Genomic DNA, 17,002 nt, shown 5'->3' on the forward strand with positions numbered 1-17,002 from the left:
TCATTTTTTCCCCTTTTTAAAGAAACAGATATTGAAACTATCCCAGCTAATAATTTCATTCTGACACTTGAGTTTAAAAGGTTAAGTTACTATCTGAAGAAAGGTAATCTGACTGCCTTTCATAGCAGCCTGCAAGCTCTGCAATCTGCATAGAGAGGGGCATTTGTCATCATTAGCTGAGCAGTGACAGCTGGCACCTAGGGTGTCCCAGATTTAAGAAGTGGCAAAGGCACTCTTTTGCCTTAAGTTGCCATCAAGTATAGCGTGTTTCATAAGGAGCAATATTTTCTTATTATTATAGAGCATGAAATAACAGCAGTGAATGCATCTGTATTTTTTTCATCACGGAGAACTGGCTGATATACAATTAGCAGTTACCTTTACACAGCAAGACACCAGGTTTATTCTGTGAGCAAATATCCAATTCACGTCGCTTGAAAATAACTACAATTGGCATAAAATTAGGGCAGTATATTTTCCTTCAGAGATATTTCAGACTGATTGATTTGTAGATTTTATTCATGGTCATGACAAATAGTGAACAAAACACAGTTTTTAACTACAGGTATAATACTGTCACTCCAAGATAGGAGTGCCTAATTGCTTAAAACAGACAGGTTATTAGATATACGGAAAAAAATAGTCCTACACTGGCATACAAGTTAATGCAGTATATTAATGCTCTGAAAGAATACCTGATGGAGCACTATTTTAATAGCAGCTTTAGAAACTTAAAGTATATTCTCATAGTGTATTTATAGCTAATTTGATTAATTTTTTTTCAAAACATTTCCACAAAATTTTGCAAATGTATTCATATTTAAGTGTGTATTTAATAAATTGAATGGGTTAGAAGTCTATGAAAAAAGTTGTTTTCATACCACCATCAATAATTCAATCTCTGAAAGGTTACCTAAATGGTTTATAAACATTAAGAGATCCTGACTTGGCTGTTTTTACAAAAACAAAATACAAAACTAAAAATTAATATACCTTGACATGAAACAAACAAACAAACAAACCCCAGCAAAACAACCAACTAACACAAACCAAATAAAATTTAAAAAGCAAACACAAAAAACCCCTCATTTCTCCACAGTGTCTCAAGTTTGGAAACATAATCCATAATGCTAGATTTTGCATTATTATGTAAAATAGTTTTTCACAAATAAAACTAATTTTTGTGTTAATGTAAAATCTATGCAAATACATGCAGTCATTTATCAGGGAAGCTGACAAGCATTCCATATTGGAGAGGGAAAATGAAACTGCCTCAAGAATAGAGGCAATTAATTATTTCTGTATTTTCTCTTCCTCTGTCTTGAGGCACAGAAGTTATCCATCCAGTTAAAACAGCAAATGAAATAAAGAGATTTTTTTTTTATTTAAACACATATGGCTTTTGCCTGCAATACTGATCACCACAAGGTCTACAGATGCCCGTGGCTAAATTGTACACTGGCAGATGCACACAAGGGAAAACTGTGTTAATGCAGCGTGGTGAACAAAACAAATGAAGAACTGAATTTTGGGGGGTGGGGATAGAGAGGACTTTTTTTACCATGTTGAGATACAGTTCGCCTACAAAGGGTGGATTAGGTTAGCCATAGGTTTAGCCTAAAAAGTTTCTTCTCATCCCCTTTGTCAAAAATCTGAATATACATACAGAAGAAAACATTCATGTAGATGCTTGCAGTTTTCTAATGTACAGATTATAAATAATGGGCTTGCAAAGATAAATGGTTATATTATTTCATTTTTACAATTAAGGACTAATAATACATAATGAATGTACTCACAGAATATAATGAGAAAACTGTTGTCCAACATACTTGCTGTCATTTTTTACCTATTTAAAGAAGCAATGTCTTGAAGTGTAGGTGAAAATGGCAAGCATTACGGCACAGCCTAGCATATGCCATATACCCGCCTGTGCTTTAGAGGTCTGGTAAGAATTCTGCACTTATTAATTGTTCCTTTTGATAGAGTTATTTTTAAAAAAATTAAGTGAAAATTGAATCCAGTTTATTCCTGGAAATAATTTGCAGAAGAAAACAAGAATTAGAATTGGTAAAATATTTACTGAAAATAAGATAGAACCATGTTGATCACAGTAACTTCTCCCTCAGCAGGCCTGTACACACTGCATAACCCCATTAAAATCAGTATTGACGTTAAAAAAAAGTAAAACCCCACAATTTTTCCCCTAAAAGTTTTCCTTAATTTTATAAAAAAATTATTTTCTATCAACTAAAGCAGTAAATAAGATTCATAAATATGAAGTCATAAAGACGTCTCCTTTGCCTCATCTAAAACTAGGGAGTCTTAAGAGACATCACTGTCACTATTCTAACAGCTACACTGTAAATTTTTATCTTCTTTTCAATGGCACTAATATATTATAAATTATAACTTTCTAAAAGGCAAAATCTATTTCAACTATCAAGAAAAATTGATAGCAATATTCCTTTCAGATAAACAGATATTTCCACAAGCTAATATATCTCTTTCAACAGTTTGATTGGATATTTATGAAACTACCAGACTACATGTTATTTCTATAGCCTTTCTCATTTCAGGGATATCAGCACTATGCCACAAAGGATCTACTTCTTTATATTCTATCCTAGAGCTGGCCTAAAACCTGGCAGCAAAATGTAGGAAGGACAATAGGCAATGTAGGTTAAATTTTCAAATTCAAGTAAGAAAGTAAGAAGGCAACTGAAGTGATTTGCTGCCCTTAATAGGAGGCTCAAATTTCCCCTAGATAAAATATTGTGTTCTACAATGACAATGTTCCACCAATAAAAAAAATAAAAGTTCAGAGTGGTGGTGGGAAAATATTTTACAGGCCAAAAGATCTAAGTATCATATTTTTCCTGAGAAGATCTCACCTCTTCTTCCTTAAATAATAAGTTGGTTGACATGTTTCTATTACAGTTACAGTTAGGATATTTTTAGGAACAATAAGTGTTCTTAGTGAATAGGTTGCTTTTATTTAAGAGTGCTAAAATACTCTGTAGCTTTAGGGAGTTTAGAAAAAGTCCTGAATATGTGAAACTAGATGACAAAATGGAGATTCTGGAAGCATAATCTTTCATCTGTTTCTCTGAATAACCTCACCCTCCTCAGAAGGGTTTTAGAGTGTATTGATGGTGGGGGAGCGGGGCATTTTTGTGAGAGCATGTTGTTAAAATATGGCCAAAACAGCAATGTCTTTTCTCAAGATATTTTAACACTATGGCTAAAGCACAATGAAATTAATAGGGAAGTGCTGCTTGACAGAAGTGTAGATGTTTGAGCCAAAAATGTATTTCCTCACCAACACATGCTTTGATACATTAGATATTTTAGAGGCTCACTGTATCTCATCCTCTTCAAATGTTGACCTCCAAGTGTTTTGGCCCTGATCCTGCCTATGATGTCACAGGTGCTTTTAGGCTCACAGAGAAGTGCATGAGCAGTTATTTACAGGATCAGGGCCTTCATAAGGTTCAACGTAACGTATTAATCACTTACAACCAACTCACTCAACTCCTTCCTTCACTGTTATTTGGAAAGAAAATATTGGAGAGCAGAGCTATACACTACATTAAAACTAGAAGTCTACATTGAAATATGTTAGGTATGTCCTTTCATAGCTAAATCAAGATGAAATTAGTTACACAGATAATTTACCACACTTATGTAATCATAAAGAGAGAAGGCAAAGTTTCATTTTGAGTTGGAGGGACATAAGATGCCCAAAGTATTGGTAGCATGAAAATTAGCAATAAACACATAATATGACCAAATGTATACACAAAAATGGTGCTTACTCATAATTCCTATTGGCTGATGTTCAAATGTGTTAAGCAATGTCTTCTGCTAATTTCAGTATCTTCAGCAGCTACTGACAGGATGATGTAGTTTCGTTTGCTAGTCAGTATGAAACCAGCTTACATAAAAGCACCAGCCACAAAACTAAGCATGTTCAAGTCATACCACCCTCCCATTTGACTGGGCTAATAAGATGCTGAGTTACTCCTAAGACATAGCATATTGTGTGATGCCATAATTTATATAATGACACATTTCAAATGCTCCCATACTTCAATTTCAACTTACATTTTCTAACACTCTAGTCTTCTCTTGTGTTCCAGAGCTAAAGTTACTGAGGGGAAAGATTAGTTTAGACATGAAGTCTTCAGAAGCTGCTCATCCAACACATACAGCTTTATCTTCAAGGGCAACGTTCAATATTTTCAGCCACTTAATCATATACAGCAATAGCAAGTAAATGAGAGTTCAGCAGTGTTGGATGGCCTACTACAGATGCAGTAGATTAAAAGGCACTAATCCCCACTGATTCCTCACTCCTCTAGCAGTTCAGCAAAAAAAGAACATTCTCCAAGCTAGAGATCTTTATATTAAAAAAAAAAAAAAAACCAAACAAACCCAATGTTGGACTACTTAAATAAAATGCTGTACTATAAGGAATGTCTGGATTTGGAGAAGCTGACGGATAAGTGAACCAAATAAATAATTCAAGGCATTTTTTTCCTGCTTACTTGTTTCTTCAGTTCTAGCCAAAATCACAGTTGAGCAAGTTCCGTGTTTACTTTTGAGACACAACATTTTAGAAAAAACAAATCAATTACTGTTTTTTTCCCCTTAACAGACTGCAGATTAGAGGAATTTAAAGCTTTAACAGTTCATCCGTATGACCTAGGATGACCAAATCCAACAATAATACAAACTCTTTTCATGTTTTTCTTTAATTTTTAATAGAAAGCAAAGACATACATATTAAGTTTAACACTAATGAATGCTAATTGTGTACTGTAAAAGGGACTATGTCATAATCCCTAAAAAAAATTTTTAAAAATTTGCAGAGAACTGTTCACAACAGAGGAAAAATGCTTGTGTACCAAAATATGCAGAACTTGATACACACAAGTCTTAGCAATGAAGTGTATAAATTTATTAAAATTGAAATATTGCAAACATTATAGTAACTTACATCTGAACTTTTCATTTGTTCCTAAATTTGAAAACAGAGGCAAAAAGTAAACTATAAAATAAGAATACAGAAAATTGAAGGTACCGTCAACTTTTATCACACACAAAAAAGATGCTGTCTATTTTATAAAATGTGACACATGTAGCAAACCCAGCACAAATATCTGTCTTTAGTTTTCTTACTTGGAAAAAAAAAAGAAGTGAATTTATTGTTGCTGGCAGGATGATATGGATGAAATAACCAGGAAGAATTAAGGGGGGAAGGGGAGAAAGAGGAGCTAAGAAATCAGATACATTCAATGAGCCTTCAAACTTACTTCAGCAGTAGGGATAAATAATTTAATCAACTCAGCTTCATTTTTTTTCTTCCTACCTCCCTAGTGCAATTGGCAGATATTAAAAAATAAAACTTTAAAATTCATGAGCAGTTGTGTGTGGAAGAACTATCACTATATAATAAGAAATATAAAGTGATATCCATGCAAGCCCTTTGTGTAGATATGCATCTGCAAGTACATTTTAACTCAAACTTTTCAACATATGAAAAAGAAATTATTGGTTACATTTATATGTATGGCAACTTTTTTTTCTTTTTTTTTTTTTTCCTCTTCCCCCTCCCCCAGCCCAAATTGCAATTTGGGAACGTGGGCGAATAAAAAGATTTTCAACAGCATTTGGTTTTTTGGCTTTTTGGATAACAGGAGCACTATACGACAAGGCAATGTAGTCTGAAAGATTTGATATAATAAGCAGAGTTGAAGAAATACTGTTATAGTACCCCCTAATTAGGGGAAATATCTGGAAAACAGCAATTTGGTAAAAGTCACCAATATCATATGGTACCATTACCATGACAAATGATCAATCATCATTTTAATGAGGTGACTTTAATCCTGATTTTCCAAAACAACTTAATACTCACTAAACCCGGTAGAAATAAAATTCATTGCTGAAAAGGTGTTCCTTTTGTAGTTTACCATGGACGCATTAATAACTACAGAGAAAAATTAAATAAAGGAAAACGTCAGAAGCTTTGACAAATATCTATATTTTTATATCATATACAGTCATATAGAAAATTTTCAACACCTAAACCAAACGGACTTCTTGTCATAGAAAACTATTGGGTCACGTCAACAGTCACATTTCAGTGGTGTCCGTGATGCCTAAATATACACATTTTTTAACTATTAAAAATGTTTGGTATGTGAAACGAAATGACGAGTGGAGTCAATAGCGACCTTCAGTGTTAAACATCACCTAATCAAGCCTAAATCTAATATTTCTCGTAGCCACCGAGATACAATAAATACGTATAACCTTGCATTACTTGGTATCGTAGCTTAAAATTAGCACTACACATTGAAAACTCTGATTTAGTATCTAAGACGTAATTTTTGTTTAAATTAATTTTGCCACGTCATGAATGTTATGACTTCTGACAGCTTAAAGCCACGACCTTTCCACTTTTGCCTTTGGCAACTGGAATTGCCAAGCTAAAACCCAGGGGGCAAAAATAAGCAAAACCTGGCCCGGAACATCCCCATCGCTAACGTGCAGCTCTGAGGCTCCCGCATCCCTGGGAAGCTGAGGGGTGCCCCCACCGCAGGAAAGGGCTGTTCCCTCGGCGGAAAGGGAGGAAGGGACAACCTTTTGTCCGCCCGCTGTAACTTTCGGATTTACCCGGCGCTGGTCTGTGACCCTGTGGGAAAGGGGCTCTTTGACATTTCCATCCCAAAGAAGCCGCCCCCGGCACGGCAGCGCCGGCCGTGTCGAGCCGGCGGCTGCGGGAGCAGCGGCCGCCGCCCGGGGCGGGAACCGGGGCCGGACCGGGGCCTTCCCCCGCACCAGTCGGTCCCCGGGACCCGCCCGCCGGAGTTGGTCCCAACTTGTCCGCTTTTCCTTCCTGTGCACGGCCCAGCCGTGCCCGCCGCGGCCAACGCGGCCCCGGGTCTGAGGGCACGGCGAGACCGGCATCGCCCCCGGGCCCGAGGGGCGGGCAGGGCCGTGCCGGGCCCCATCCTGGGGCAGTGGGGCGGGATGTGCCGGGCCGGAGAGGTGGAGAGGAGCCTCCCCCTGCCCGCCCGCCGCCGGGGCCGGTGGCGGTGCCGCCGAGCCGGCTCTGCGTGCGCCGGTCCCCGCGGAAGGGGGAAAAGGGAAGCGGGCCGGCCAGCGGCCCCGCCGCCCAGCAGGTTGCCCGCGCAGCCGCCGGTAGGAGCGGCGGGGAGGCGCCGGCCCGTGCCCTCGGAGCCAGCCCGAGCCTCTGGAAGCGCCTGCTCCGGGAAGGCTGGGGCGGCCGGCCCCCGGAGCTCGCAGCGCAGCGGCCGCGCACGCCACCGCCCCGCGGGGGAGGAGAGAGGGAGGGAGGGAGGCGGCAGCGCCGGGCCCGGCATGGGGACGGCGGCAGCGCTGCTCGGAGGCCGCTCCGGCGGCACCGGGACCGGCGCTCTGCGCCGCTGCCGCCGCCGGACTCACCGCGGCCGGGGGGAGGCACGCGTGTCTAAGCGGAGGAGGGAGAAAGCCCGGGAGGAAAGTGCCTCCTCTCCGCCCCAAACAGCCAGAAAGCGGTCGCCCTTCTCCCGGCGGCCAAGGGCTGCCGCCGAAAAAAGGTAAGCTGCTTCGGGACGACCGGTCACCTGCAGTTTTTCAGCGACAGCCCCAGCAGCTCATGAGCTGGGAAGGATTCCCGTCGGCTTCCTCCTCGGGAGCGGCACGGGAACACCCATATAACCGCTAAACCGAGGGAGCCAGGCGCACAGTCACAAATTCTCCGCTATGTGCAATAAAGTTGGTCGCATTCGTACGCTGAATAAATGTCGTGAAATGTTCTTTGTGGTATGACTTCTCCTCAGCGACTGATATCCTACTTTAGGAAAAGGTGTTCGGTCAGTAGTTTAAAGATTCCAAGCGGTAAAAAGCTTTGTTTTTTGGGTTTTTTTTACCCCCGTGTACATATATATATATATATATATATATATATATAGATTTAGGGCTCTCTTAAAGTGAAGCTCAGTAAATGCTGTGAAGCAGAGGAGCTTACCACTCCAGCTTATTTGCAAATAAATGTCCCGATTACCAACACTTAAAGTACCGAAGGCGAAATTTGCTAATTACACATCACACAGACGAAACCCCAAACTGTCAGACAAGCAAGCCAGCATGTTTGCAGTCGCTAGCGTGCCTCCCGTGTGCACATTTACTAAGCGCAGCTTGCTAGCACAGCTCGCTCTACGATAAATCCTCCAGGTTTGAAATTAATAGGTACTTATAGTGCGTCTCGAAAAGCAGCCGAACATCCACTCCTCACAACATATCGGAGAGCAATACAGAATATAAAAACGACGCTAAGAATTGACAAAGGAGATTTACCGTCTGTTTCTGCTACTTGATTTTTGGAAGGAACGTGAAAAAGACCTGACAGATATGTTTAGCGATTGATTCTCCCTTCATAAGGTACAAATACAAAAAGCAAGGCAGAGACAATGCCGAAATGCATTAAACCTCAAAATCGATTAGAGCCCGTCAGAAGATCCTTTAAAACAATACAAATCGTGGACTTCTGAGCAATATTTTATTCCAAAGAACACTAAATTTGCCGTGAATCCGCTGCCTTGTTCGCTGGCCGGTTCACGAAAGCAAAAAAAAATCCAAACCTACTTCTCGCTTGCAGTTATAGACAACTATCAGGAGGAAAAGGACAGCGTGATGTGACGCCGAGTGGGGGGTTAATGAATTTACGCCTGTGCTCCTGCCGGAGCGAGCCCGGTCTGTAGCCCCCTGGTTGATGGATGCCCATTAATACACCTGCATTCGCGTCCCGGCCATGAGGAGGCACGCAGGGACTCAGTACGGAGCGGCACAGTTTTGCCAAGTCCTCTCGAAACGTCAATACCCTTCAAGTTACACCCAAAGGAGAGCGATTTCTCTTGATTTCCGAGTGTACAGAGAACCGGGGCGGCTGTCTAGCCGGTAACCTTCTACCTTTCTATATGTGCCTGCGTGTGCGTGTGTGTGTGGCTGTGTATACATATCTATCTCCTAGAGAGGGATTAATTAGCCGGGTTTGAGCTGAAAGAGGCTGCAGTGACGAGCCCAGTGGCGATTGGCCGCCCGCCTGCCTGGCCCTGCCTTTATAATTTCCACACGAGTGCATCTGGGCTCTTATACAAACCAACAGCCAGCTTCTTCTGACATACACACACGGCACTTTTTTCCACCATCTGATTAACCGCCCTGCATACACACGGTGATTACTACGGGAAAACATAAATAAATACGAAGAGGTTTTATTATTTTGACTACTGGAACCCTCGCTGTGTCTCAGTGCAACTTTTGTTTTTTCTTGCTGCTGGGAAAGGTGCTGCTCTCGATGCTTTCCTCTCACTCACGGACCCTTTAAAAAAAGGGGAAGGAAAAATATCGCCCCCTCCAGTCCCCCGCCCGCTCCCCCCTCCCTTCACCCCCCCGCCACACACACTTCAAGACGGCTGATCTAAAAAAGCAGGAAGAGAGCATCTGAGGAGCAGCAGCCCCGGCGCATTTTGAAAAACATTTGTTACATTTCAGAGTGCGGCAGCCTGTTTCTCCTCTGAAGTTGGCTCCAGCCATAGCAGCCGCATTGGATCCCACAGCCTATTGCGAGACTCCGGTATACAATCCGGATCTCTGCCCCAACATGATCGCGGCCCAGGCCAAGCTGGTGTATCATTTGAATAAATACTACAATGAGAAATGCCAAGCCAGGAAAGCTGCAATCGCGAAAACGATCCGAGAAGTCTGCAAAGTGGTGTCGGACGTGCTGAAGGAGGTGGAGGTGCAGGAACCTCGCTTCATCAGTTCCTTGAACGAGATGGACAATCGCTACGAGGGGCTGGAAGTCATCTCCCCCACGGAGTTTGAAGTCGTGCTGTATCTGAACCAAATGGGGGTTTTCAACTTCGTGGACGACGGCTCCTTGCCGGGCTGCGCTGTGTTAAAGTTAAGCGACGGGCGCAAGAGGAGCATGTCCCTCTGGGTGGAGTTCATCACGGCGTCTGGCTACCTCTCCGCTCGCAAAATCCGGTCCAGATTCCAGACTCTGGTGGCTCAAGCCGTGGATAAGTGCAGTTACAGAGACGTGGTAAAGATGGTGGCGGACACCAGCGAAGTGAAGCTGAGGATCAGGGATCGCTACGTCGTGCAGATCACTCCAGCGTTCAAGTGCACGGGGATCTGGCCGCGGAGTGCTGCACACTGGCCGCTTCCCCACATCCCCTGGCCGGGACCCAACCGGGTGGCGGAGGTCAAGGCGGAAGGCTTCAACCTCTTGTCCAAGGAGTGCCACTCTCTGGCCGGCAAGCAGAGCTCGGCCGAGAGCGATGCCTGGGTGCTGCAGTTCGCGGAAGCCGAGAACAGACTGCAGATGGGCGGCTGCAGGAAGAAATGCCTCTCCATCCTCAAAACCTTACGGGACCGTCACCTGGAGCTGCCGGGCCAGCCCCTGAATAATTATCACATGAAGACTCTGGTTTCCTACGAATGCGAAAAGCATCCCCGCGAATCGGACTGGGACGAGTCGTGCCTGGGGGACCGGCTCAACGGGATTTTACTGCAGCTCATCTCGTGCCTCCAGTGCAGGAGGTGCCCGCACTACTTCTTGCCCAACTTAGACCTCTTTCAGGGCAAACCTCACTCGGCCCTGGAAAACGCGGCCAAACAAACCTGGCGACTGGCTAGGGAAATACTTACCAACCCGAAAAGTTTGGAGAAACTTTAGAGGGTAACTATAAAATCAGCCTGACCGATAAATCTGCTAATTTCCCGATGAAGTTTAAGATGCCTGTTTGAAAAGTCATATATTTCCACTTGACAATGCAAATAATATTCTCTTTTAAAAAGGAATATAGCTTAGGCTCTTCACAAAGAAAAGCAAATGAGAACAGCAAGCATCGTTCCTCTTCGTCACAGTTTTGCAGTTCCCCATGAGGGAAAAACAAAAATAAATTAAAAAAAAAAAAAAAAAGAAAGAAAGAAAAAAAAAGTGTGCTACCTGAAAAGGAAAATTGGCCGTAATTTGATTGTGACCATTCTGCCTAAAAACGGTACCAACGGATTATAACAAAACCCGGTATTTTTATGTAAACCTTCTGTGAGTAAAAGCTATTTGGATATGCCACCTGAACAAACCCTAATGTACCTTTTAATTTGTATCAAATATTGTGATCTCACATTGTCTTTGAAATTGTGGATGTTGGTGTTTTGTGATTTGGTGAACAGAAGTTAAATTGCCATTTTGGATACTTCAAGGACATTTTCTGCTAAAAAAGAAGATACCATTTAAAAAGGTAGATTTTATCACGGTACTTTTGTTAATTGTCTTTTGAAGTGTCTGAACTTAACAAGTTTACATTTTTCGTTTCATATATATTGCTTGTTCTATTTCTAACATTCCATAAATATACTTGAAATGTTATTTAAATATATTCAAAAGAAATTTGGATTCTGCTTATATAATAACGCTTGAATATTGGAATTATATATTTGAAAATGCACTTGAAATACACTGGATAATTACTTTTTGTGATTTAGATTTTAATTTCTGTTGCTGATTTATTTAATTACAAGCTAATAAATGAAGTAAAATGCATATGGGTAAGCGTTTCAATATTGGATCAAGTTTTCCACTTGAAAAACCAGAGGCAGCTATGTTTTGTTGATTTTGCCTTTCTGCAGATAGTTGCTTAAATCCTGTAAAGCAGAAAACTTAAGGGCAGAGTCCTGACTTTGCATTTTGAATAGTTTTGTAGAATAGGGAAGTATTGGTTGCACAAACATATTGGAATTTAGCTCCAGATCACCCATCAGCAACTGTCAGACACCAGAGTACTTATTAACACAGTTACACTTTTTCAGCCGTCAGGAAAGAAGTCTGTTTTGAAGAGTTTATTATACGGTGCTATTGTGTTTCTGCTGGCTTTTGGACAAAGCTGAGGAAACACAACGTATCTGTGAAGCAGTGTTTTGAGTAAGCAGTGATCCTGATAAAACTAGCAATTTGGTGCAGGTACTAATAAAGCAGAAAATAAAATTTATAGGTGAGAGCCAGCACCAATAAAGTGAACAACAATATTACTTCTGACCTACAAATCCGTTACGAATGTGATAAGATTGCCAGTTCCACTCGCAGAAATCAAGCCCCTCAGCTCCCAGGGCATTCAGAGGGAATAACATGTGCGTGCTTACAAAACTGCACGCAATCCAAAGCCGCCCGTGTGTACTGCACTGCCTGGTCCCTCTCAGGATGCATTTCTTTTAAATGGCTTTTAAGTCAAAACGCAAATTAAAAAGGCGGATTTTGATTAGGGTCCTAACAGTCAACAAGTGCTGAAAGAGGCCGATCTCCTGTGTGACACCCACTAGCAACTATTTCCAGCGGGTGCTCTTTAGCGAAACTGTTATACCCAGAGATTCTGACAGAAACTTGTTACCCCAGTCTGACAAATTATTCGCCAAACAGAAATCACTTCATTACGAACGTATTCAGACGAGGAGTTCTCTAGGACATTATTTATAATATTTCTCATTAAAAAAAACCCAAACCCCAAAGTCTATAAAAGTACCTCTCCTATTTCCTCTCTTCCAACATTTCCCAGAGCAATAGCAAAGAAATAAAGCAAGGGCGATAAGAATAAAAAGACATGCAGACGAGAGGAGCGCCCTGTTAGACCCGTCCCTTCCGTGTGCCCCCTCCTCCCCCGCGTGGCATCCCCCGCGCCGTTCCCGCGGGGAGAAAGCCACGCAAAGGTTTCCGCTCAAGTCACGCACCCCTCCCTGCTCTGTTGCGGCTGGGCTGGAGGTTTTCACGGAAGGGAGGGGGAAGTGGGGCGGCGCTGGGGAATTGGTAGTAGTAGATGACTTCAGAAAAAACCAGAGCTTTCCCAGCAACCAAGTCTTCGGTACATGTCTATTCTCCCCTCCCCCATTTTCCTTTTTCCCCCAGAAAACAAGAATTAACTTTCATTTCAGTAGTTGCAAAGTGTTTACAAAATGCGCCGTATTTTCTTAAGTGGAAACGAACGTTTTTGAAATAACGGGATTCTCCGATAACCTCGGAAGGCGTAAAGCCCTCTGCTGTGTCTCGGGAAGGCTGCGGGCTAGGACTGCTGCTCCCTCCAGGGATTTCAGAGCAATTGGCTTAACTACTAAATCTGACCACGTTCATACAAAGGCACCGCGCGAAAGGCTGCTGGAAAACGCGTACGCTGCCGTAATAGAGGATTTAACATCATTAATACATTGCGCTTTTTTTTTTTTTTTTTTCTTTTTCCTTTAAATGCAGCGAAAGGCGGCAGACAGGAGCGGAGTTTGGAATGAGGGGGCGGCCCCGGCGCACGTGTGCCGGGACAGGGGACCGCGACCGCTCCCGCCCGCCCGCCGCGCTCACCTTGGGGTCGATCTTCTTGAAGGCCGAGTCATCCTCATCCACCTCGAAGTAGATCTCTGTGGTGGTGATGGAGAGCGTCCCCTTGGCCACCACCACGGGGGCGATGAGCTGTGCCGGCGTGCTGAGCACCACGGGGCCTGCAAGGCAAGGGCAGCGGCGTCAGGTTGGAGGCGCCCGGCCGGCCCATCCCCGGTGGCCCTTCCCTCCGCCGAGCCAGCGCCCGGCGAGCCCCCTCGTAAACCCAGTTTGTAAACGCCGTGCTCATTCCCCTCCTGCCCGCGGCCAGCGCTTTGAACTCCGCGGCCGGGGCACGAGCGAGTTTGTGAGCTCCGGGGTTGCGAGATAAATCACAGCAGCGAAATTCAGAGGGGTTAGGGTGAAAAATAGCTGCCTCTTAGAAGAAGGTCCCCTCTCTTTTCATGCCCTTTTGCTCCTCGTTAACGCTATCACTGTTTATGTGCGATAGCGGCGGCGCGTTCCGCACCGCTTCGATCTGGCAGGCCAGGGACCCCGCGGCGGCCGGGCCGGGCCGGGGGCGCAGGGCAGGGCAGCCCGCAGCCCCTGCCCGCCACACTGACCCTGCGAGGCCTGGGGGCATTATTTTTAAGTCTGGATCCAGGCCTCGACTCGGACAAGTAACGCCAAATGCCAGGGGGTTTTGTTGTTTGGGGGCTTTTTTCCCTTTTTTTTTTTTTTTTTTTTTTTGGCACCTATTTTAATTCCCCGTGCACATAAAAGCTAGCATCATTAAATACATTTACGGCAAAATAATTTTTGTTTCAACTCGCTGCCGCTTATCCTTTTAAAATTACTGTAACAATACTTCGCTCAAATATCTTCCTTAACAAGATGCTTTCACGGGCATTCAAAAGATGAGATGGGGAAAACCTATTGTAAAAGGCAGCCTTCTCCACACAAACTGTTAGATTTTAACTCAAGAAAACAAAACCCAAAACAATCCAAAAGACAAGAAGATCGCTTTTTAACCATCTTATTTTCAATATCAATGCCATCTTCTGTTAAAGCTGACAGCGGCCGTGTTTAGGAAGCTTACTTGCTTCGAAGAAAATATTATGTATGAAATATTGTTCTAGATTTAACCACGAAAGCCTGTGGGATAATTTGTATATACATACATAAACACACAGAGCCACATAGGTGTACAAACACGCATCCGACACATAAAGAATACAACTCCAGTATTGAGAAGCTGGGCTCATCACCTGACTGATGCACCTTTTAGAAACTGGCAAACTGACCATCTCAGGAGGTACTAAACAGCGTTTGCTTGTTATACGCAGCTAAAAAAAAAATATCTCCCTTGCGATAAGAGGACCCCAGCTCAGGGGGCAGAGAGCCGTGAGCCTCCCGCTGCCGTCCCCGGCCGCTCGCCCCTCCAGCAGCGCCGTGCGGGCGCTGGCGCGGCCGAGCCGAGCCCGGGGCCACGGCTCGCACCGGGGCCAGCGCCTCGGATGCGCCCTCTCCTCCTCCCCCAGCACTGCACTACCAGCTCTTGCAAGCAGCACTTCAAATTACTCACTTAGCCCAAATTACTCCTGTATCGGCGCATCTAACTGTCATGTTGTTAATGCTTTACTTTACTGTAACACCCAATTTGAGCCCTTATTGCACAATATTTTGTCATTTACGCTGCAAAATAAATAAAGAGGAAGGCAGGGATTGCTGTGCGTACAGGGGGAAGCTAAAACGCACAGTTTCAGTGACAGCTTTCAGCAGCCCAGCGTGGCGGACGGGATAATATTGATACAAACTCTATTTTCTTTCATTTTATTGTTTTCCATCTCCTAATAAACCGAGGTAGCCTCTTGACCCCAGTCAGCTGATCGGAATCACATGCGCCGGGCTTGCCTTGCTGCTCTCCCAGTCTCGCCTCCATCTTCTCTCCCTCCCTTGGCGGTGGGAAAGGAGCCGATCCGAGCCGGGGAAGCCCGGCTGGAGGCTCCAAAGGGCAGGGTGATCGATCCGAAACGCCGCTTTAAAGCCTCATCAATCTTCATCTAGGTTGCTCAAGTAATTACGCCCGATTCTCTTGTACGATTACAAGTGGATTTGGGTTTCTATTCCCCAGGCCCCCTTTCTTTGTGTTTACAGAAGGGGGGTCTGGGCAGCCGGCGGTTCCCTGCCCTGCAGAAGCACTTGCCCTCTCAAGCAGAGCGCCCTACCCCTCCTCTGTCCCTTGTCGGGCACACTTGGCCCGGCGCAGGGTGATGGGCTCCCGGGCCTTTGTGCGGGGAGAAAAGCGCCTTCGAAAGACGCGTCCTGGAAACGACCTGATATTCTATCACTTTAAGGAGGCGTTTGTGGGCTTTGCTGAATCCCAGAAGGAAGAACATCAATTTAATCCAATTACCTCTTTTTCCCTTGTGTTGTGTGGCTAAAACAAAAATAAAGCCACCGCTATTTAATGGCCAAAAGGCCAAACCCTATAATCTGCCATTCATGCGAAGACAATGGTGCGCCCCGGCTAGCGGGTGATGCGCCCTCGCGGACTGGAGCAGGGGGCAGAGCTGCAAAAGCAGGGGTGAACGTGGAGGCAAAGGGAACAGTCGCTTCTTAGCCCGTTCCTGAAGGCAGGGGAAATCGGGGATTTCTGGCTTTCTACTCCTCCCGAGAAAAGTCTCCGAGCTCCCTCCCAAACTGGTACCTTGGCATCTGCCCTGCATTCTACTCAAAAGACACCCTAGATTTGTTGCAAGGTAAACATGTCAGGGATAGCACAGTGCGACAAGGAATAAGCATTACTGTACTTTGCAGATGAGAAAAGATTTTCTTATTTTTTTTTTTCTGGGGAAAAAAACAACCAAAACAAATCCCCCCAAAACCAAACCAACAAACAAACAAAACCCCCAAAAAACCCCACCAAAAAACAAACGAACAAGGGAAAAAAAAAACAACAAAAAAAAACCCAATAAAACAAAATAAATAGCAGTCACATTATGGGATTTTAGGAAAGGGGATGTTCAAACTAAGTTTAAAAATATCTTTACAGACTTCTCCTCTTCTTAAAGCACAAAATGGAAAAAAAAAAATCGGTATTAGCAGTGTTTCATTTTTACACTTGTCCTTTGGAAATCTCCAATTACAACTTGCAATTCCATAGCATGTTTAAGGAGCACTGAGTCTTTTTGTTGTAGCCTTCAGGGAGCAAGCCAGCCACTGAGAGAATACGAAATTAATCCACTACAGCTATAGAGAGAGAGGATTATGTTTTAATCCCCTTTGGGATAGTCTCTGGATTTTAAGGATCCGATATTAAAATGTTTACATAGAGCATAATCAAAATAGCGCAGATTTTCCATATGGCACCGAGCTATCGGGAAGCTCTGCGTCTCCTTCCCAAACCCAATTGATAATCTAATGAAACAAAAGCTGAGCGCACCTGAGCCAAGAGCCGCGGGACGGGCTCATTCGCATTCGGGAAGGATAACGAGCTTCGGCTCCAGCCTCCGCCCGGCCCCTCGGCGGTGGCGGGCTGCGCTTTTCCAGGGGATGTAAATATTCATTTCCAGCGCGGCTGCGGCCCCGAGAAGGCCGGGGCCAGGGCCGTGCTGCCCGGGG

General features: G+C 44.1%; 2 protein-coding genes and 1 long non-coding RNA gene across 12 annotated transcripts in view; 1 reads left to right on the forward strand and 2 right to left on the reverse strand.

Annotated features, from left to right (window-relative positions):
- Positions 1–17,002, reverse strand: part of NBEA (neurobeachin) — a 452,703-nt gene that overhangs the window by 135,981 nt on the left and 299,720 nt on the right. For all 9 annotated transcript variants that reach the window (XM_064409011.1, XM_064409015.1, XM_064409017.1 and 6 more), the window contains one exon: positions 13,424–13,560. In XM_064409011.1, coding sequence (XP_064265081.1) covers positions 13,424–13,560 — 137 coding nt within the window. The remainder of the gene's footprint in view (positions 1–13,423; positions 13,561–17,002) is intronic.
- LOC135295497 (uncharacterized) lies at positions 379–3,426 on the reverse strand. 2 transcript variants are annotated; one of them, XR_010357619.1, is made up of 3 exons: positions 3,323–3,426; positions 1,800–1,849; positions 379–444 (listed from the first exon to the last, which is right to left on the reverse strand). It is a non-coding gene; the product is annotated as an uncharacterized LOC135295497 (long non-coding RNA). The 2 variants fall into 2 exon arrangements; XR_010357618.1 differs by lacking the exon at positions 379–444 and adding an exon at positions 1,502–1,652.
- On the forward strand, positions 7,489–11,626 carry MAB21L1 (mab-21 like 1). The gene has a single exon (XM_064409020.1). The coding sequence runs from the start codon at positions 9,677–9,679 to the stop codon at positions 10,754–10,756; it is 1,080 nt and encodes a 359-aa protein (XP_064265090.1). The 5' UTR covers positions 7,489–9,676; the 3' UTR covers positions 10,757–11,626.

The sequence above is a fragment of the Passer domesticus genome, chromosome 2, assembly GCF_036417665.1.
Source record: "Passer domesticus isolate bPasDom1 chromosome 2, bPasDom1.hap1, whole genome shotgun sequence".
Classification (NCBI taxonomy): domain Eukaryota; kingdom Metazoa; phylum Chordata; class Aves; order Passeriformes; family Passeridae; genus Passer; species Passer domesticus.

Coding starts and splice junctions, on each gene's coding strand:
- MAB21L1 (XM_064409020.1), top strand. CDS start 9,677: ATGATCGCGGCCCAGGCCAAGCTGGTGTATCATTTGAATAAATACTAC.